At 41.9% G+C, this 21,621-nt stretch overlaps 1 protein-coding gene across 2 annotated transcripts in view; it reads right to left on the reverse strand.

Moving 5' to 3' along the window:
* The window catches only part of LOC110507297 (ATP-binding cassette sub-family G member 1), a 35,965-nt gene extending 14,583 nt beyond the window's left edge, over positions 1–21,382 (reverse strand). Inside the window, exons 1-6 of one of the 2 annotated variants that reach the window (XM_021587187.3) lie at positions 21,297–21,382; positions 18,077–18,320; positions 3,565–3,682; positions 2,966–3,098; positions 1,113–1,163; positions 377–522 (exon numbers count right to left, since the gene is read on the reverse strand). In XM_021587187.3, coding sequence (XP_021442862.1) covers positions 377–522; positions 1,113–1,163; positions 2,966–3,098; positions 3,565–3,682; positions 18,077–18,296 — 668 coding nt within the window. In that variant the 5' untranslated portion in view covers positions 18,297–18,320; positions 21,297–21,382. Of the gene's footprint in view, positions 1–376; positions 523–1,112; positions 1,164–2,965; positions 3,099–3,564; positions 3,683–18,076; positions 18,321–20,734; positions 21,070–21,296 lie in introns of those variants that run through there. The other variant, XM_021587186.3, reaches the window with a different exon arrangement.
* Between the last annotated feature and the right edge of the window lie 239 nt (positions 21,383–21,621).

Below are 21,621 nucleotides of genomic sequence, written 5' to 3' on the forward strand. Positions count from 1 at the left end.
GGAGGACTCATTTGTGTCCCCTGGTGAGACTCTAGTCTTTCCTAACCAGAAGCCAACTGGGAGAGATGATATTCAATTGCATCCTCTGTTCCAAAAGAGGACAGGTTAACCTTGGAACTTTTCTTTCAGATTACTTTCAGTGGGGACACAAACAAGACTGAAAAAAACACACACAAAATGGAACACAACTAACACCTGCACTCAACAACGTCATATTGCCTTGTACAGCTCATGAAAGAATAGCATTGCCTCTAAAATATGGACTGTACAGTGTGCTTAGACAGTGGCACGTTATAATCCATAGTCACGTCAAGACTTTCCTTGCCACGGACACACATGCATGTGTTCTATACGATGTGCAATGGGAGCTTCTGACCTGGTGGGTTCGTCAAAAAACATGACGGGAGGGTTGTTGACAAGCTCCAGGGCGATGGCCAGCCTTTTCCTCTGCCCCCCTGATAGATGTGACGTTCGGGTTTTCGCACACTCAAGCAGGCCCAGGGCCGTCAGGATCTCCCTCACCTAAAAACAACACAGGAGGATTACAAACACCTATAACCACATCCCTCCCTCTTGGCAACGTGACATATGTCTACATTAATCACAGATCTAGGGTCAATGCTAACTAAAGTTAGCGCAATGACTGGAAGTCTATGGGTAACTACTAGCAAGCTAGCAGATAGCACAATGACTAACAGTCTATGGGTAACGCTAGTTAGCATTGGCTAGTGAAACTACCTCTAACTTCTTTCATACTGGACACAGAGACATACAAATAGTATCCACTAGGTCATCTACCTCTGGGGAAGTAGATAAAGAGCTTCATTGGCAAAATCCCGAATTATCCTTTTAAACATAAGGGGGAGGAAATCATATCTGACCCTGCATCAGTGGTTAGTAGCAACATCTACACACATGCACCTTCCCAGGCACAATCATCATATCACTTTACATCCATTCCAGCCTGTTTAAAGCCAGTACTGACTGCACTAGTGGCAAAACTCCTGTGCTGAAATAGTAACTTGTCCTCATTTCCAGTTTGAGGGTCAGGGAACATGTACGAGATTAAGGTGAGGGAAGATTCTGAAGCCGTTCCCATGCAACTCTCTCACCATGTCTCTCTTGCCCTCATCCTTTTCCTGGAGCTTCAGATTAGCAGACACCTAGCAGAGAGAGAGTAAGATTTAGTTCACACTACGGCTGCGTCCCAAAGAAGAGAAACGACGCCTACATGCATAGAATCTTTCATGTCTCAGAAGCAACCATGTAGAGAGAAGATGTATCTTATCAATGTGAAGAAAGACACAGTTTAGAAGGGCACCATGTCACATATAAATGCATTATGTAGAACAGACATCATGTGGAATAATGAATTCTGACTGCTCTAATACATTGTATTTGCAGCTTTATAAACATTTCACCAGTTTAACTCCACTCCAGACTGCCCTTGACCAGCACAAAAACACCCTGTGGCGTACTGCACTAGCTTCGAATAGTCCCTGCGATATGCAACTTTTCAGGGAAGTCAGGAACCAATACACACAGTCAGTTAGGAAAGCAAAGGCTAGCTTATTCAAACAGAAATTTGCATCCTGCAGCACTAATTACAAAATGTTTTGGGACACTGTAAAGTCCATGAGACTAGGAAACACTGTCACCACTGATAAATCCATGATAATTTAGAATTTCAATAAGCATTTCTCTACGGCTGGCCATGCTTTCTGCCTGACTACACCAACCCCGGCCAACAGCTCTGCACCCCCCACAGCAGAGATCTGCATGGAGGAATGGGCCAAAATACCAGCAACAGTGTGTGAAAACCTTGTGAAGACTTACAGAAAACATTTGTCCTCTGTCATTGCCAACAAAGGGTATATAACAAACTATTGAGAAACATTTGTTATTCACCAAATACTTATTTTCCACCATACTTTGCAAATAAATTCATTAAAAATCCTACAATGTGATTTTAAGGATTTATTTTTCTCATTTTGTCTGTCATAGTTGAAGTGTACCTATGATGAAAATTACAGGTCTCTCTCATCTTTTTAAGTGGAGAACTTGCACAATTGGTGGCTGACAAAATACTTTTTGCTCTCGTTGGCTGGTCCTCACTATATATTCGTCGCCAAACCCACTGGCTCCAGGTCATCTATAAGTCTTTGCTAGGTAAAGCTCCGGCTTATCTCAGCTCACTGGTCACCATAGCAACACCCACCCGTAGCCCGCGCTCCAGCAGGTATATTTCACTGGTCATCCCCAAAGCCAACACTTCCTTTGGCCACCTTTCCTTCCAGTTCACTGCTGCCAATGACTGGAACGAATTGCAAAAATCACTGAAGTTGGAAACTTATATATCTCCCTCACTAACTTTAAGCGTCAGCTGTCAGAGCAGCTTACCGATCGCTGCAGTTGTACACAGCCCATCTGTAAATAGCCCATCCAACCAACTACCTACCTCATCCCCATATGTTTTTCTGCTATTTTGCACACCAGTATTTCTACTTACACATCCTCATCTGCACATATATCACTCCAGTGTAAATTGCTAAATTGTAATTACTTCACCACTATTGGCCTATCGATTGCCTTACCTCCTTACTTCATTTACACACACTGTACACATATTTTTCCATTGTGTTATTGACTGTACGATTGTTTATCCCATGTGTAACTCTGTGTTGTTGTTTTTGTCGCACTGCTTTGCTTTATCTTGGCCAGGTCGCAGTTGTAAATGAGAACTTGTTCTCAACTGGCCTACCTGGTTAAATAAAAGTGAAATACATTTTTTTTAATTAACCTATTGTTTACTTCCAGAAGCATTCATTTCCATTGTGTATGCACTGCAATGTGTTTAATCTATTGATCTGGACTCTGGCCAGGTCTCCTTTGTAAAAGAGGTCTTCTGGCCTCAATGGGACTTCCTGGATAAATAAAGGTTAAATATATAATTTTTTTAAATTACCATCATGGCTTCCTGTACTGTGAGGTGAGGCAGAAGCATGTCGTCCTGCATGATGTAGCACGAGACCTTCCTGAAAGAGCGTAGGTCACGAGGCTGCCCATTGATCAAGATCTCCCCCTTCATCCCTGTCTCTCTACAGAGGGCAAAGCCATACCTGGGTTACGCATTTGATCCATATGATATAATTTATTTATTTCTGGGTTTAAAAGAGAAATTAACAATTGAAACAATAGGGAACAGCTAATACATTAATGTAAACATGAACAACACATATTTCCAAAGTTTAAAACAGTTTAAAACATGAAAACATACACATACAATACAAATGGAATATATACAAAAATGCATACAGTAATCATTCTCAAAAATGTATTTCATGACTTGGGTCATTGTTAAATGATTTCGAATTAACTTGGCGCTTGGCGTCACCCTGCGAGAGTCACAGCAAGGTAATAGCAAGCTGCAGCAAGGCTTTTTGTAATGACAACTTTTGAATGCCCAGAACTGTGGGTGTGGCGTGATACTTGTTAGTAGAAGTTAATCGTCTATCAGTGTCCTTGTACACCTCTTGGTTGTTAAGTGTCGGGCCTGTGGCTCACCTGTAGCCGGCCAGAATGTTCATCAGCGTAGATTTCCCAGCTCCTGAGGGACCCATGATGGCCACCAGGCAGCCGCTGGTGAATTTTCCAGAGATCCCTTTCAGCAGAGTCTTGTAACCTAAGAGCCGGGTACAAAAGAAAGCAGAACCATATAAAACCCTCCATCAGCCTCACAATGGCACTTCAGGCTTTAAGCTTCACACAGTATCTGCTTAAACCTGCTTAAATGTCCAAACCATGCATTCTCTCCTCCTCGGATAAAACCCTCTTTGTGTTTCGGGTTAAAAGGGGGTATTTGGATTTTATTGTATTTCTGAGTGAATGCACCCATCTGGTTGGGTGTCTATTACATTTTAAATCTCCTCATGCTCACCTTTCAGACCCCAGAACAAGCTGGTTTTAGCCGGGTTCCCACCCAAACATGCCCATGGAGTGATTCAAATCAACACACACTGTTTTTTGGGGTGCTTATTGAGAAGCACTTTGAGCTGCATTCATAAAATATGCTTTATAAATAAAGTTATTGTTATACATTTTAGAATTAATTCACATTTTAAAATGAGCCGCTTATCTATTCTGTTTGAACAGCACATTCGTGTAAACAGTGAACACACTGCTGTTCTAGCCCAGAACTAGCACACCCAATTCATGACCTTGATGATTTGGATCCGGTGTGTTAGAGCTGGGCTAGAACAGAAATGTGCAACCCAGGGTCCAAGGTCTCAGTACTAGAGTGTCTCACTGTCTCACTCTTAATCTATTGTATGTGATAACACTCTAAATAAAATGGAAATTGAATAATTGCCTAGCCATAAGCATGCAGAAAGCCAGTGGAATGGCCTATAGGTACCTGCTATTTATCTAATGGACACAACCATCTGAACGCTAATCCAGTTGATTGCAGTGGCTGCCAGTTTATTTGGATTTTCTGGTATAATCCTTCAGAGCGATACACAAATACCTCCAACCTTATCTGTCCTCTTTTAATGGAATGTAGTTCCTGCTAGGAGAGGATGCACTTTAGTAACCTCTCCCTTGTGAGGACACAGTGTGTAAGCCATGCACAGACAGTGGTTGCACAGACAGTAATTGACTGGTTCAGGAAGGGCATGTTCATTACTTGTTCATTTCACGGCTTAATTCCAATACGGGTATGTTTTTGTCAGCATGTTACAGCAAGAAAACTGAACAAACGTGAGAAACAAATTCAAGTTCCATCAATTTATCCTAGACTGAAAGGGAGAAGAACTGAGGTAAACAAATCAATTCCATTCAATTATTTGAGTCCAAAGCATGACAACACGGAACGTCATAGTTGTTCGGTGTCCATATGTGCATGGTATTGGACAGAAATGGTCAAAAATGTGTATGTAAGCCCCTCAGAATCAAACAAACCTGGTAAAAATAAGGCAGGTAACCAAATTGGGCAAAGACTTGTGTTACACCCAATCAGCACACAATATCAGCACAATCAGTAAACAAAAGGATTAATCACAGTTGATTGGATTAGGTGCATTCACTGAAAGACCAATGTACTTGCCCTCTGGCAAAATAATGACAAAGTAGGCTACACAGAAAAGTTAAAATCACACACTGCATAAAATCTGAGCTTTGTTTATTATCCATTTAATTTAAGTTGAACAATTTGAGTCAATGGATTTTAGGGTGGGAATGAGTTGGCAGCTAAATAAGTGGATCCTAATACATAGTCTTCTTATGTTCAGATAAGTAAATGATCATATAAATGCAATAAAGTTGCATTAAGTGCTTTCCAACTGACCTGTATGGTCCAAAAATATATTTCAGATGTGTGTGGGGGAAATTAAAGATGGTCTAAAAAGAGGTGAAACAGTTGCTATTTAATGCATGTCCATCTGTATCAGTGAGCAGCTGCAAGAAGAGAGGGGAGATAGTGAGGGAGCAAGAGAGGTGAGTGGTGAAGTGGCTTAAAAGAGAAACAATGTGGTGGGCATAGTGGCACCTGCTGTGGCTGTACTACCAGTATTTGTGTTTGGGATGCTGAAGGATGACAGAGGAGGGCCTCCCCTCCCCTTCTCTTCCAGTGAAAGACACTAATGCCTGGGCGGACATCTAGAGCAGCCAAAGAGGATGAGCACCCGAGTGTCTCCCTTCGCTATTCAACTTATAAGGCACCAACACCCAGTGTTCACTCTGTGATTGTCGAAATTGGACTAGCCCGAGACTTAATGCCAAAATAGTTATTCCACTAACTTAGAGCCATGATATTTCAAGAGCAAGAAACGGTCAGCCAGGATTTGATGAAAAAAAGTCAATTGAACTTTTGAATTTCTTTTAATTGACCATAAAGCAAATGTTAAGTTAGGCCTACTCAATAAAAACAATCTACAGTTCCTTTTTAGTTCTTTGCTTTTCCACAGCACTCCGAAGTGGTCTTTACCTTCGATAATGTAGAAAATGTTGTTTGTAACCAAAGGTATGTGTTACTCATGACAAAACATTAAAGGTATACATGTAGTAGCAGATCAAGATAGTTAGGGCAAAAGTCAAAGTGACAGTAGGATAGAAGTGGGTCAAAAAGTGTTCCGGCAAACAAACTGAACCGATTCTAGTTTAGCGTGGATGTTCCTGTGTAGTGGGGTAATATTTATTATATGCATATTACATGTCCTTCATTTGCGACCCGTAAAAAATGCAATATAAATTAATTGTCAATGAAGAAAATTGAGCAATATTACAGCAAAAATATTGTTGCATTAAAGTAATAGAAAATCAAGAAAGGTCTGAGAATGGAATTCGAAATACAAGTGTATTTAATTACTTTGTCAAATCAATGAAATCACATATAAGGCATAAAGCTTAAGTTACAAGGCAATACTGACATTAACAAGGCATTTAATATCTAGGCATGATCAGACAGGGAGAGAGAGCGAAGTCATAGGCCATGTCCCAAGAGTCCCTGGTGAGGAGACAGAAAGAAAGAGAGAGTGTCAGGAACAAAGAAAGAGAGAGAACAATGAATCTAAAACGCTTCTATAAGCATCTGACTTGTTTGGAGAAAAAAAAAATTATGGATCACATTACTCCAGTACTAGCCTCTCTACACTGGCATCCTGTTAAGGCAAGGGCTGATTTCAAGGTTTTACTGCTAACCTACAAAGCATTACATGGGCTTGCTCCAACCTAACTTTCCGATTTGGTCCTACCGTACATGTACGCTACGGTCACAAGACACAGGCCTCCTTACTGACCCTAGAATTTCCAAGCAAACAGCTGGAGGCAGGGCTTTCTCCTATAGAGCTCCATTTTTATGGAATGGTCTGCCTACCCATGTGAGAGACGGAAACTCGGTCTCAACCTTTAAGTCTCTACTGAAGACTCATCTCTTCAGTAGGTCCTATGATTGAGTTTAGTCTGGCCCAGGAGTGTGAAGGTGAACGGAAAGGCACTGGAGCAACGGACCACCCTTGCGGTCTCTGCCTGGTCGGTTCCCCTCTCTCCACTGGGATTCTCTGCCTCTAACCCTGTTACAGGGGCTGAGTCACTGGCTTACTGGTGCTCTTCCATGCCGTCCCCAGGAGGGTGGGTTGAGTCACTGACGTGATCTTCCTGTCCGGGTTGGCGCCCCCCCTTGGGTTGTGCAGTGGCGGAGATCTTTGTGGGCTATACTCGGCCTTGTCTCAGGATGGTAAGTTGGTGATTGAAGATATCCCTCTAGTGGTGTGGGGGCTGTGCTGTGGCAAAGTGGGTGGGGTTATATCCTGTCTGTTTGGCCCTGTCCGGGGGTATCGTCGGACGGGGCCACAGTGTCTCCCGACCCTCCTGTCTCAGCTTCCAGTATTTATGCTGCAGTAGTTTATGTGTCAGGGGGCTAGGGTCAGTCTGTTATATCATGGAATTTTTATCCTGTCTCTCCCCTTCTTTCCTTCTTTCCTTCTTTCTTTCCTTCTTCCTTCTCTCGGAGGACCTGAGCCCTAGGACCATGCCTCAGGACTACCTGGCATGACGACTCCTTGCTGCCCCCAGTCCACCTGGCCGTGCTGTTGCTCCAGTTTCAACTGTTCACCGGACATGCTAGCTGTCCCAGACCTGCTGTTTTCAACTCTCTAGAGACAGCAGGAGCGGTAGAGATACTCTGAATGATCGGCCATGAAAAGCCAACTGACATTTACTCCTGAGGTGCTGACCTGTTGCACCCTCTACAACCACTGTGATTATTATTATTTGACCCTGCTGGTCATCTATGAACATTTGAACATCTTGGCCATGTTCTGTTATAATCTCCACCCGGCACAGCCAGAAGAGGACTGGCCATGCCTCATAGCCTGGTTCCTCTCTAGGTTTCTTCCTAGGTCCTGTCCTTTCTAGGGAGTTTTTCCTAGCCACCGTGCTTCTACACCTGCATTGCTTGCTGTTTGGAGTTTTAGGCTGGGTTTCTGTACAGCAATTTGTGACATCATATCACGTTCGTCAAAACGAGGAGACCAAGGCGCAGCGTGATGAGTACATTCTTCTTTATTTACACAAAGAACACTAAACAAACTAACAAAACAACGAACGTGAAGCCCCCCCCACAAAGGTGTGGACTCCCGGCCGCAAACCTAAACCTATATGGGAGGGTCTGGGTGGGCATCTAACCTTGGTGGCGGCTCTGGTTCTGGACGCCGCCCCCCTTCCTTACACTGAGTCCGCTCTTGTATCACTGACCCGTGGATCATCGTCGGATGCTCTGGACTGCGGATCCTCGCCGTAGGCCCCGGGCTGGGGACCCTCGCTGCGTGGATCATCGCCGAATGTTCTGGACTGGGGACCGTCGCTGGAGGTTCCAGACTGGGGCCCGTCGCTGGAGACCCCGGACTGGGGACCGTCGCTGGAGACCCCGGACTGGGGACCGTCGCTGGAGACCCCGGACTGGGGACCGTTGCTGGAGACCCCGGACTGGGGACCGTCGCTGGCACCATCCCTATGGTGAAGTATGGTGGTGGCAGCATCATGCTGTGGGGATGTTGTTTAGCAACAAGGACTGGGAGCCTTGTCAGGATCGAGGGAAAGATGAACGGAGCAAAGTACAGAGATGAAAACCTGCTCCAAAGAGCTCAGGACCTCAGACTGGAGCGAAGGTTCACCTTCCAACAGGACAATGACCCTAAGCATTTAGCCAAGACAGAGCAGGATTGGCTTCGGAACAAATCTCTGAATGCCCTTCAGTGGTCCAGCCAGAGCCCGGACTTGAACCCGATGGGGTCTGAATACTTATGTACATGTGATTTCAGCTTTTATTCTTTATAAATTTGCAAAAAAATCTAAAAACAGTTTTTGCTTTGTCATTATATGGTATTGTGTGTAGATTGATGGGTGGGGGGACTATTTAATCAATTTTAGGCCGTAACATAACAAAATGTGGAAAAGGTCAAGGAGTCTGAATACTTCCCGAATGCACCGTTGGATCATGTCCCCCCTGTCCTATTCATTGTGATCTGAAAGGCAAAACTGATTCTAGATCGGTAGGCTACGCCTACCCTGAGAAATCTTGAGAATATGGGCCATCAAGGAGAGACTGCTGCACTGCTTAAGTCACAAGACATCATTGTCAGGGTGATGCGTCTACTCAACTGGGTCTCCAGTCATGGATGATAAAATACACTGGAAGAAGAGCAGCTCAGCACAGCAACCAAAACCCTTCTTCAGAAAATCTACAAAATCAGTGCTAGTTAGAAAAGACAAGTGCGAGTTTAAAGACACCATCTCTCTTTCTCTCACTAACTGAGTGCTATAAGAAGGTATTAATTTAACATTCATCTTTAAGGTTGCTGCCACTATCATTGCCAAGCCTATCGGCAACATTTTTAACCTGTCTCTCCTTTCCGGAGAGGTTCCCATTGCTTGGAAGGCAGCCACGGTTCATCCAATTATTTAAAGGGGGATATCAAGCTGATCCTAAATGTTATAGGCCTATTTTGCCCTGTTTATCTAAAGTGTTGGAAAAACGTGTCAATAATCAACTGACTGGTTTTCTTGATATAGTATTCTCTCGGGTATGCAATCTGGTTTCCGCTCAGGTTATGGATGTGTCACTGCAACCTTAAGGGTCCTCAATGATGTCACCATTGCCCTTGATTCTAAGCAATATTGTGCTGCTATTTTTATTGACTTGGCCAAAGCTTTTGATACGGTAGACCATTCCATTCTTGTGGGCCGGCTAAGGAGCATTGGTGTCTCCGAGGGGTCTTTGGCCTGGTTTGCTAACTACCTCTCTCAAAGATTGCAGTGTATAAAGTCAGAAAATCTGCTCTCTCAGCCACTGACTGTCACCAAGGCAGTACCCCAAGGCTCGATCCTAGGCCCGATCCTAGGCCCCACGCTCTTCTCAATTTACATCAACAACATAGCTCAGGCAGTAGGGAGCTCTCTCATCCATTTATAGGCAGATGATACAGTCTTATACTCAGCTGGCCCCTCCCCAGATGTTGTGTTAAACGCTTATTTATGAAACCCTCTTAGGCCTCACTCCCCCCTATCTGAGATGTCCACTGCAACCATCACCCTCCACATACAACACTCGTGCTGCCAGTCACATTCTCTTAAAGGTCCCCAAAGCACACACATCCCTGGGTCGCTCCTCTTTTCAGTTCGCTGCAGCTAGCGACTGGAACGAGCTGCAACAAACACTCAAACTGGACAGTATTATCTCAATCTCTTCATTCAAAGACTCAATCATGGACACTCTTACTGACAGTTGTGGCTGCTCTGTGTGATGTATTGTTGTCTCTACCTTTTTGCCCTTTTGTGCTGTTGTCTGTGCCCAATAATGTTTGTACCATGTTTTGTGCTGATACCATGTTGTGTTGCTACCATGTTGTTGTTTTGTTGTGTTGCTACCATGCTGTGTTGTCATGTGTTGCTGCCTTGCTATGTTGTTGTCTAAGGTCTCTTTTTATGTAGTGTAGTGTTGTCTCTCGTCGTGATGTGTGTTTTGTCCTATATTTATATTGTATTTATAATTTATTTTTAATCCCAGGCCCCCTTGCCCGCAGGAGGCCTTTTGCCTTTTGGTAGTCCGTCATTATAAATGAGAATTTGTTCTTAAAACTTCTTACGGATAGGCGAGACGCTAACGTCTCAACTGGCCAATTGCTGGGGGAAATGCAGAGCGCCAGATTCAAATAAAATGCTATAAAATTCAAACTTTCATTAAATCACACACTCGTTGTGAATCCAGCCAACATGTCAGATTTTTAAAATACTTTTCGGCGAAAGCATAAGAAGCTATTATCTGATAGCCTGCACCATCTGCACCAGCAGTAAACAAAGGAGCTAGCATAGAAGGCGCTACACAAAATGCTGAAATAAAATGCACAACTCACAAAAGTGTCCCCAGTTCCGAGTTGGCCTACTTCTTCATAGCACAAAGGAATAACCTCAACCATATTCCAAAGACTGGCGACATCCAGTGGAAGCGCTAGGAACTGAAACTAGGTTCCTATTAAATATCCAATGGCAAAGACAATATAGGGAACAGAGAGGGGGAAAAAAACAATTCTGAACAGTTAGTCCTCTGGGTTTTGCCTGCTACATCAGTTCTGTTATACTCACAGACATGATTCAAACAGTTTTAGAAACTTCAGAGTGTTTTATATCCAAATCTATGAATAATATGCATATCTTCTATTCTGGCATGAGTAGCAGGAAGTTGAAATTGGGCACGCTATTTATCCAAAAGTGAAAATTCTGCCCCCTAGCTTTAACAGGTTTTAACTGACTTGCCTAGTTAAATAAAGGTTAAATAAAATAAAATAAATACATCTAAATGTAGATCTGAACACCTTGCTAAAGTTGGCAGGATATCACAGGGATCCTCAGTGGCACAAATCTGAGAGTAATCCAATCCCCAGGGTCCCCAGCACAGGTGCCCATGCTCTGCCAGACATATTGTAGATGCTGACAACCCTTCGTGACAGTGACTGAGTTGTACTACCCTGTTAAAAATCTTTCCCATGACCCTGACGGATCTTGAAAGATTGTCCTGAAAGATCGAGATTATAACCAGGGCAGAGCTGTTTTTCTTTTCAACCAAAGCTGACATTAAAAGAGTATGTGACTCAATTGTGTGAAGTCTAATAAAAACCATTGAGCAGACCCCTTACACAAACGTTTCTAAAAAAGCTATATAGAGCCATGCCAACAAACAAAAGCTTACAGTGGCCTAATCCCTTGAATATTAGTCCTCTGATGCACTAAAAACGGGGAGCAAAACATTTAGTCATGCTCGCTTGCTCACTCACACACAGGCACAGACATGCACACAAGCAAGCACACACACTTTCGTCACCACCAATACTATTTGGTGTAAACGGCAGAGTAACAGAATGTCTGTATGTCTGGAAGGTTCAGCCTAAGTGAAATGCATCAGGTCTTTAAAGCGCTAACTGACATGTCATCTAATGGATTTCCAGGGTGATAGCCATGCCTCGTCATCCTCTCAGTTAGACAGATGGTCAGTCAGAAAACAAGGTCAGGTCACATCAATGCACTAAACTGTAGGTCTGGGTCTGGTTAAACGGATATTTAAATGTCTATGTTTTGTAGTAAAAAAAGATACAGCAAGATCATTTTTTCCAATGGCATCATCTGGTGTGAATCATGTGATTTTAATCAATTGTGAGTAGTCATTGCCTACTAATTGGTTAAAATCACATGATTCACATACTGTACATTGTTGATGTTGGAGTAGTGCTGGAGATCATGAATATTAAGGTTGAACATTTGTGTTCAAGCCATCATCACAACTAGCTATGCAAATAAATGTGTGTTCTACAGTAAATAAAGTGACGTAATGAATTGAAATGTGGTTGAGGTCGATTTGACATCTAAAATTAACGTTATAGATTTATTATTATTAGTGAATTTTATGATGCAACCAGCTCCCTCGGTCAATTAAGAATTGAAGCATAAGACATATATGTTAATGCAAAAAAAACATTGCTCTTTTAAGAGATGAAAGGCAGCTCAAGAGGCATCCTTTTTAGTTTGTATCTTTGTGAGTGCAAAGCCCATGGCATCCTGCTGTGTTATCATCAGCCCCACCCCCACTGCATCTGGGTTACTGCAGTTTGCTGACCGATAGTAACCGGCTGAGAGCAGCTCAGAGTCTTAGTTGCTACTGCAGATGACTTGCTACAGAGTTTTTCTCAGTTTCCTTATCTTATGTATTACCAAGATTTGCAGGACAGCTCGGCGGCCCGGTTTCCATTTCAGTCAACCAGGAACAATACAGGCTGTAATGTTGCCCAGACCTAAAGCCTGGCAGGGACAACGGCATCCGGTCAAGTCCACAAGGTCAGACAGAAGTTCCCATTATCTAAATCAAATGTCCAATCAATTTAGATGAACTACGTTTCCTCCATGCTCATGGTTGATGCATTTATATATATATAACAAATTAATACATGTGCATCACTGCATCTAACTGTACGCTGACTTTTAATTATTAGATTACATGTTTGTATTCTCTGCACTTTTTTATCTTAAATGTTGTCTGTATGTTTCTCTGATCTAGTCTACGCTTCGAGAAGGAGACAGATGGACAGGCGCACAGACAGACAGAAGGCGCAGGTCTGCATGCCAATGAACATCCAGATGGAGAGTGCTAATGAAGACAACAGTGCTTTGCTGTGATGGGAGGAGGGCCCCTCCAGTGAAGAAATGCCAGAGTAACTAGCCAGCTGTGCAGTTCTGTCAACACAGATTCACAGAAACACTACCACCAGCACCCAATCCCAAACGTAAAGCAACCTCGCTAACAACTCTCTCACTCTGGTCTTGAGGGAGAGCCATCACTTACCCAGAGGGAGTAATGATGCGCCTATTCAAAAGGCTAACAAGTAATATCTTACTTTGTTTACAGTAATTTGTATGATGGCACATCTTTGAAGCAATAGCCTTCCATCCCTCTCAACATCAAATCAGACTTTTATAATGATTGGTGATTCTTAAAATACTCAGTGGGATCGGAGTGTTGTCAGGTAGCTGATTTCTCTAAAAGGTGATTTGAGGTTCCTAACTGGAGCTTACAGTATGTGTTATCTGAACATTAGTACAAGCTTCACTGAACCACAATAAGATCCATGCTAAATCAAACCTAACTAGCATCTATTTCTTCCTACAAATATGCAAATCTGCATTTATTTATGATAATCCACCAGACAAAGCAATCATTATGTCTAATTTAATTTTAAAAATTTGAAGAGCAAGCGGTACGTAGAATTTCACTAGGCTGCAGTTTTCTGTAGTACACTACATACAGAGGAAAATAATTACACTTTCAGTTGGAAAGGGGGATACCTAGTCAGTTGTCCAACTGAATGTACTGAAATGTGTCAACCGTGGGTTAACTGCCTTGCAGAATGACAGATTTTTACCTTGTCAGATCAGGGATTCCTTTCAGTTACAACCTTTTGGTTACTGGCCCAACGCTCTAAGCACTAGGCTACCTGCCTCCCCAAATGTAAGTACATAATTGTAACAATTGACCTACTATTGATTGACTTAATAGTAAAATAAACTGGTGAAGGGAATGTAGAGAAACTGAAATCCATTTTACCAAATTTATACCAGCATGTCAACTTTGAAACTAGAGGTGACAAACTCTTTATCACCTTTACTCCACACACAGAAACGCATAAAAGGCTCTCCCTCGCCCTCTTTTTGGCAAATCTGACCATAACGCTATCCTCCTTCTTCCTGCTTACAAGCAAAAACTCAAACAGGAAGTACCAGTGATCTGTATTGAGCGCAAGTGGTCAGATGAAGCGGCTGCTAAGCTACAGGACTGTTTCGCTAGCACAGACTGGAATATGTTCTGGGAATCATCCGATAACATTACCACATCAGTCACACGCTTCATTAATAAGTGCATCGATGTCGTCATCCCCAAAGTGACCGTACTTACATAACCCAAACAGAAGCCATGAAAGCGGAGCAGGACACTAATCCAGACGCTTATTAAAAAAATACTGCTACAATCTCGGACGAGCCATCAAACAGGCAAGACATCAATACAGAACTAAGATTGAATCATACTACACTGACTCTGATGTTCGTCGAATGTGGCAGGGTTTGAAAACGATCACGGATTAGAAAAGGAAACCCGGCTGTGAGCTGCCTATTGACGCCAGCCTACCTGACATGCTAAATTCCTTCTTAAATTCCTTCCGCTCCGAGACAAGCAACACTGAACCATGCATGAGAGCACCAGCTGTTCCGGACAACTCTGTGATCTCGCTCTCTGTGGCCGATGTGAGTAAGACCTTAAACAGGTTGACATTCACAAGGCCGTGGGGTCAGATGGATTACCAGGATGCGTACTCAGAGCATGTGCTGTTCAGCTGGCAAGTGTCTTCACTGACATTTTCAACCTCTCCCTAAACCAGTCTAATGTTTGAAGCAGACCACCATAGTCCCTGTGCCCAAGAATGCCAAGGTAACCTGTCTAAATGACTATCACCCCATAGCACTCACATCTATAGCCATGAAATGCTTTGAAAGGCTGGTCATGGCTCAAATCAACCCCATCATGCCAGACACATCGGACCCACTCCAATTCGCATACCGCCCCAACAGGTCCACAGACAACGCAATCTCTATTGCACTCCACACTAACCTCTCCCACCTGGATAAGAGGAACACCTATGTGGGAAAATTGTTCATTGACTACAGCTCAGCTTTCAATACCATATGCCTTCCAAACTCATCACTAAGCTCAGGATCATGGCCCTCTGGAGCATCGCCCTCTGGAGCTTGACCCTGAATTTCCTGACGGGCCACCCAAAGGTGGGGAGTGTAGGCAACAACGCATCCAGCACGCTGACCCTCAACATGGCGGCCCCTCAGGGACGTGTTCTTAGTCTTTCAACCACTCACAAACTTCTTGTTAACAAACTATAGTTTTGGCAAGTCGGTTAGGACATCTACTTTGTGCATGACTGTCACGTCCTGGCCTTAGTTCCTTTTTTATGTCTCTATTTTAGTTTGGTCAGGGCGTGAGTTGGGGTGGGCATTCTATGTTTTTGTTCTATGTTTTGTATTTCTGTTTTTGGCCTGGTATGGTTCCCAATCAGAGGCAGCTGTCAATCGTTGTCTCTGATTGAGAACCATACTTAGTGGGAAAACAGGCTGCCTATGATTTGTGGGTAGTTGTTTTCTGTCTCTGTGTCTGCACCAGACAAAACTTTTTCATTTTCATTCGTTCTCTTGTTGTTTTGTGTTCAGTTTAAATAAACATTAACATGGACACGTACCACGCTGCATTTTGGTCCGATCTTGACTACTCTTCCTCAGATGACGAGGGATACCATTAGAATGACGCAAGTACTTTTTCCAACAATTTACATAATTTGAGTCAATTGGAGGTGTACCTGTGGATGTATTTCAAGGCCTACCTTCAAACTCAGTGCCTCGTTGCTTGACATCATGGGAAGATTAAAAGAAATCAGCCAGGACCTCAGAAAGAAAATGGTAAACTTCCACAAGTCTGGTTCATCCTTAGGAGCAATTTCCAAACGCCTGAAGGTACCTCGTACATCTGTACAAACAATAGTACACAAGTATAAACACCATGGGACCACGCAGACGTCATACCGCTCAGCAAGGAGATGCGTTATGTTTCATAAAGATGAACGTACTTTGGTGCGAAAAGTGCAACTTAATCCCAGAACAACAGCAAAGGACCTTGTTAAAGCCTGTTAGGGATGATGCGAATTCTCGCAGCGTTTCGCAACTTTTTGTTAAAAATCGCGTAACATTTCAACGTCCTGCTACTCATGCCAGGAATATAGTATATGATAAGTATGTGTGTATAGAAAACACTCTGAAGTTTCTAAAACTGGTTAAATCATGTCTGTGGCTATAACAGAACGTGTTCAGGAGTAAAAATCCCAGGGAAAACTGTTCACCAAAAAATAATAATAATATTAATCCGCCAGTCTTTGATTTGTCTACGGTGTTCGAAAATAGATGAGGTCCCGCTTACAATGCCTACAGCTTCCACACGATGTCGCCAGTACTGGCATTTCATTGCAGGTTTATCCTTGGTGGGATGACGTATAGGCACTTCCTGTCTTGGGGTGCACCCAGGAAAATATGAAAGTGAATGGACGATGATTTCAAGACTTGCTGCTATCGAATACAGATCGCCCCGTGATCAATTTGATCGATTATTAACGTTTTAATACCTAAAGCTGGTTTACAAAAGTAGTTTGAAGTGATTTGTAAAAGTTTATAGGCAACTTTTTTAATTTTAAAAAGTGACGTTGCGTCTGGAAAAGGTGAATTTTCCTTAGATCAGACGGCCTTTATAAATTGACATTTTGGGTATACATGGACGGATTTAATCGGGAAAAAGACCCAATTGTGATGTTTATGGGACATATAGGAGTGCCAACAAAGAAGCTCGTCAAAGGTAATGAATGTTTTATATTTTATTTCTGCGTTTTGTGTAGCGCCGGCTACCGCTAAATCTTTTGTTTAGGTCTCGTTCAGGTATTTCGGGGGGTGCATGCTATCAGATAATAGCTTCTCATGCTTTCGCCGAAAAGCATTTTACAAATCTGACATGTTGGCTAGATTCACAACGAGTGTAGCTTTAATTGAGTATCTTGCGTGTGTGTTTTAATGAAAGTTTGAGTTTTATCGAGTACTATAGGTGGCGCTCTGAAATTTCCGCTGATTTGGTGCCTGTACAGGAACCACCATCCGTAACAGGTTTTAAGATGCTGGAGGAAACAGGTACAAAAGTATCTATATCCACAATGAAATGAGTCCCATAGCGACATACCCTGAAAGGCCGTTCAGCAAGGAAGAAGCCACTGTTCCAAAACCACCATAAAAACGCCAGATCGTACTTTTTGGAGACATGTCGACTGGTCTGATGAAACAAAAATAGAACTGTTTGGCCATAATGTACCATCGTTATGTTTGGAGGAAAAAGGGGGAGGCTTGCAAGCTGAATAACACCATCCCAACCGTGAAGCACAGGGCAGCAGCATCATGTTGTGGAGGTGCTTTGCTGCAGGAGGGACTGGTGCACTTCACAAAATAGATGGCATCATGAGGTAGGAAATTTATGTGGATATATTGAAGCAACATCTCAAGACGTTAAAGCTTGGTCGCAAATGGGTCTTCCAACTGGACAATGACCCCAAGCATAATTCCAAAGTTGTGGCAGGGACAACAAAGTCAACGTATTGGAGTGGCCATCACAAAGCCCTGACATCAATCCCATAGAAAATGTGTGGGCAGAACTGAAAAAGTGTGTGCGAGCAAGGAGGCCAACTAACTTAACTCAGTTGCACCAGCTCTGTGGGAAACTGTATTTATACCTCATTACTTTCTATCTATTTTTCTCTCTGCATTGTTGGGAAGGGCCCATAAGCATTTTACTGTTAGTCTACACCTGTTGTTTACAAAGCATGTGACAAATAAAATTTGATTTGATTTGAAAAATAAGATTCCTGAGAAACGCCTATAATGCACCCACCTTTCTTTCTCCACCATGGTCCCTCTGGAACTGAGTAGCTGACATCTTTGAATTCAATGTTAACTGCTGGTCGATGTGGCAGGTAGGAAAAACGTTGGGCTTCAGTTAGACTGTTCTCCACTTTCTTGAGATGCCCATTTAATAATGGAGTATGTTGACTGCTCAAATGATTGGATACCACTTCATCAAGAGATACACATACAGTCCTGGGGTCCAGCATCAGATCAGGAGGCCCATTGGTGTTCTGGTGGTGATGGAGAGAGAGGTACAACAGATGGTTTGGGGTATAAAATGATTTAATTATCAAAACATTTGCAAACAAAGTGGGGTAGGTTACACCATTAAAACTGTGAATTGAAAAACAGCAGCCTCGCCACTTGTTTTGATATTAAAAGTTGAGAGGTGAGACTAAGAAAATGTAACCCCTCTCAAATTCATAGACAATGTTTGTGATGGAAGTGATATGTTTGAAACGTGATGCTATGCATTGTTCATTTCCGATCTTGATATTCTTAAACAATGGAATAAAAAAAACATATTTTGGCTTATGATAGACCAAGACAGTTGTGCTGAGCCTGAGAGGAATTTCTAAGTTATATTCTTCAAGAATCAAGGTCAATAATTGTAATTTGACCACTGAAAATATCCCAGATTGTAGACAACAATCAAACTTGAATACAATAAAGATATCTTATAACACAATTCCTTGATATGAGATGTACATATGCATGTACATTTCTGATAATTTCCCTTTCAGAATACGATTTAGGCAAAGTGCATATTGGCATAGGCTACTGTAGGCTACTGCAGAGTCGCCTAATCTGTTTCTATCTATAGGCAGAGTGCCGAGGTTACTATCGGACAAAGCTTACTCTGAGCACAAAGAAAAACAACAGCCATGCAACAATACTGATGAACTACATGGTATGTGTTAATTACATATACACATTTGAGTAATAAAAAAATGGATTATTGAAGAAAGACGGCAGTCATTCGAATCTATGGTTCATTCACAAAAAAATGTTGGGTTGTTTGGTTGACCCAACTGCCGGGTTGCAGGCATTGGGACACATAGTTGGATTGTTTTCTTTAAAAAGAGCACAGTTAGGTTGTTGATGCTGGGTTATTAAAATATGTACTATATGTAGTTTAGTAGGGGGTTTTGGTGTTCCATGAGGCTTACAGAAGTGTATGAGTTCCCTAAAAGCCTATACAAATCACACTGTTGGGATAGATACCACTTTATTATAATATGTAATAAGTAATCCTAATATTCTAATAGAATTTGTAAAATGATAAACATTTCAAGAAAACATTTTATTTGCAATGTGTAAACTTAACATGGTGAACAGGAATTACATTTACTCTCACGGGTTGCCATTAATAAGTTATATCTGAAAGCCACACCTCCTGAAAATAACCTAGGGATTACATAAAAAAATACCCAGATGCTAGGTCAACCAAGCATGAAAGTAAAAGATACGCAAGTGGCTGGGTCAAAATAACCCAGCATGTGTTTTATCCAATATTTACCCAGTGCTGGGTTACCAAATGACCCAAATTGGGTTGTTTTTAACCCAGCATTTATGGCCACCAGGTTAAACAAAACTGACTAAATGAAAAACTTGCAGATTGATATATGTTGCCTAATAATTAGCAAATACTGTTATCGTTCCTGTAATTATCATGATTTGAAAATGCAAAACATATATTAAAGTATTTCCCACATTGTATTAATACTATCATAATCAGTGGTGGAAAAAGTACCCAATAGTCATACATGAGTAAAAGTAAATAGGAAATGACTCAAGAAATAAAGTGAAAGTCACCCAGTAACATACTACTTAAGTAAAAGTCTAAAAGTATTTGGTTTTAAATATACTCAAGTATCAAAACTAAATGTCATTGCAAAATTGAACTTAAGTATCAAATGTGAAAGTATAAATCATTTCAAATTCCTAATATTAAGCAAACCAGATGGCACAATTGCTCATTTTTTGTTTTTTTTACGGATAGCCAGGGGCACACTCCAACACTCAGACATAATTTAGAAAACAAAGCAACGTGTTTAGTGAGTCACCAGATCAGAGGCGGGTAGAGATGACCAGGGATGTTCTCTTGATAAGTGCGTGAAATGGTTCTGTCCTGCTAAGCATTCAAAATGTAAGGAGTACTTTTGGGTGTCAGTGAAAATGTATGGAGTAAGAAGTACATCACTTTCTTTAGGAATGTAGTAAAAGTTGTCAAAAATCGAAATAGTAAACTACAGATACCACAAAAACTACTGAAGTAGCACTTTAAAGTATTTTTACTTAAATACTTTATACCACTGATCATAATGCATTTCAATCATTTGGCGAGGGGATATTACAGTTCATATTCTCATCAAGGCTGCCTATTATGATGAACCGTTTTGGACATTATGATGAACAAGAAGAACTGATAGCAAAATGCTGATCAAACATTTTCATTTAAAGAAATGCACACCTTGCCAGCCCTTCATTGTAAATAAGCATTTTTTCTTAATCAACTTGCCTGGTTAAATAAAGGATAAATAAAAGGATAAAAAAATGTCATTAAAGAAAATACCATCACTATTATCACAATACATTGACACAATCACATTTTCATTTTTAATGAATAAGAGCGTTTTCTTACCATTAGGATGGAGTTAGTGACAGTGGCGTTATTTACAGAAAATGCCGCCATAAGACATGCCATTCCCCTCCAAAAATGGATCCAATAAATGCACAAAAATATTCCACCTAAAAACCTGCACAAATCTGTTGCATCGCCGCTTGGTATGCGCTGAGCACCTAAAATAGGTGTTCACTCTTCCTAGTTATGTTCTCTCCCGCGTGTCTTACCTGCCCTGTGCTCAGAACGAAATCAGTAGCCTGTTGTTTACAAGCGCACAACGTGTTTAAAATGTGACGTCACACACCGGACCGACGGCGACTGGAGGTCTACGGGTGGAAGGAGCAAACGTGCACAAAAATTATCGCCTGTCTCTAGGTAAATGCTTGTGGAATTGCACAATACGCATGTCAATACGCACCAGCTTGCCGGTCACGGTGTAGGCCTACAATACAAAACGTATTATAGGCTACTAAACTCAATTTCGTTATTTTTTACCGAGACGGAGTTGAGAACTGATAGCAACAGCATTGGGTCACCATACGTCGATACGTGTAAACATTTCAATTCTGAAAACGCTTACCTGTACCTATGTTTGTCCTGTACAACTGCCGTCCTTCCGCGGGTTGCTGAAATTCTAACTTGTAATTAATAAAGACTTGTATCGAATACAACCACCGGTTTCTCAACTCAGCGCAAGTAGGTTTGTGCCAATTGATGCTCTGTTCAAAACAAATTGTAACTGGTAAATCTCCGACTTCATTGCGTTCAAGACAACTTCAAGGTCGGAAACTCGGGCATCTTTCTAGGTCATGACATGACCGCGATTATTTCCGAGTTCCGAGTTATCGTGAAAGCACCATTAATCTCAGTTATGTCAAGGCTACCATGTCTCAGTTGGATCAACT

Source organism: Oncorhynchus mykiss, chromosome 27, assembly GCF_057628025.1.
Source record: "Oncorhynchus mykiss isolate SJ-2025 chromosome 27, ASM5762802v1, whole genome shotgun sequence".
NCBI classification, from domain to species: Eukaryota; Metazoa; Chordata; class Actinopteri; order Salmoniformes; family Salmonidae; genus Oncorhynchus; species Oncorhynchus mykiss.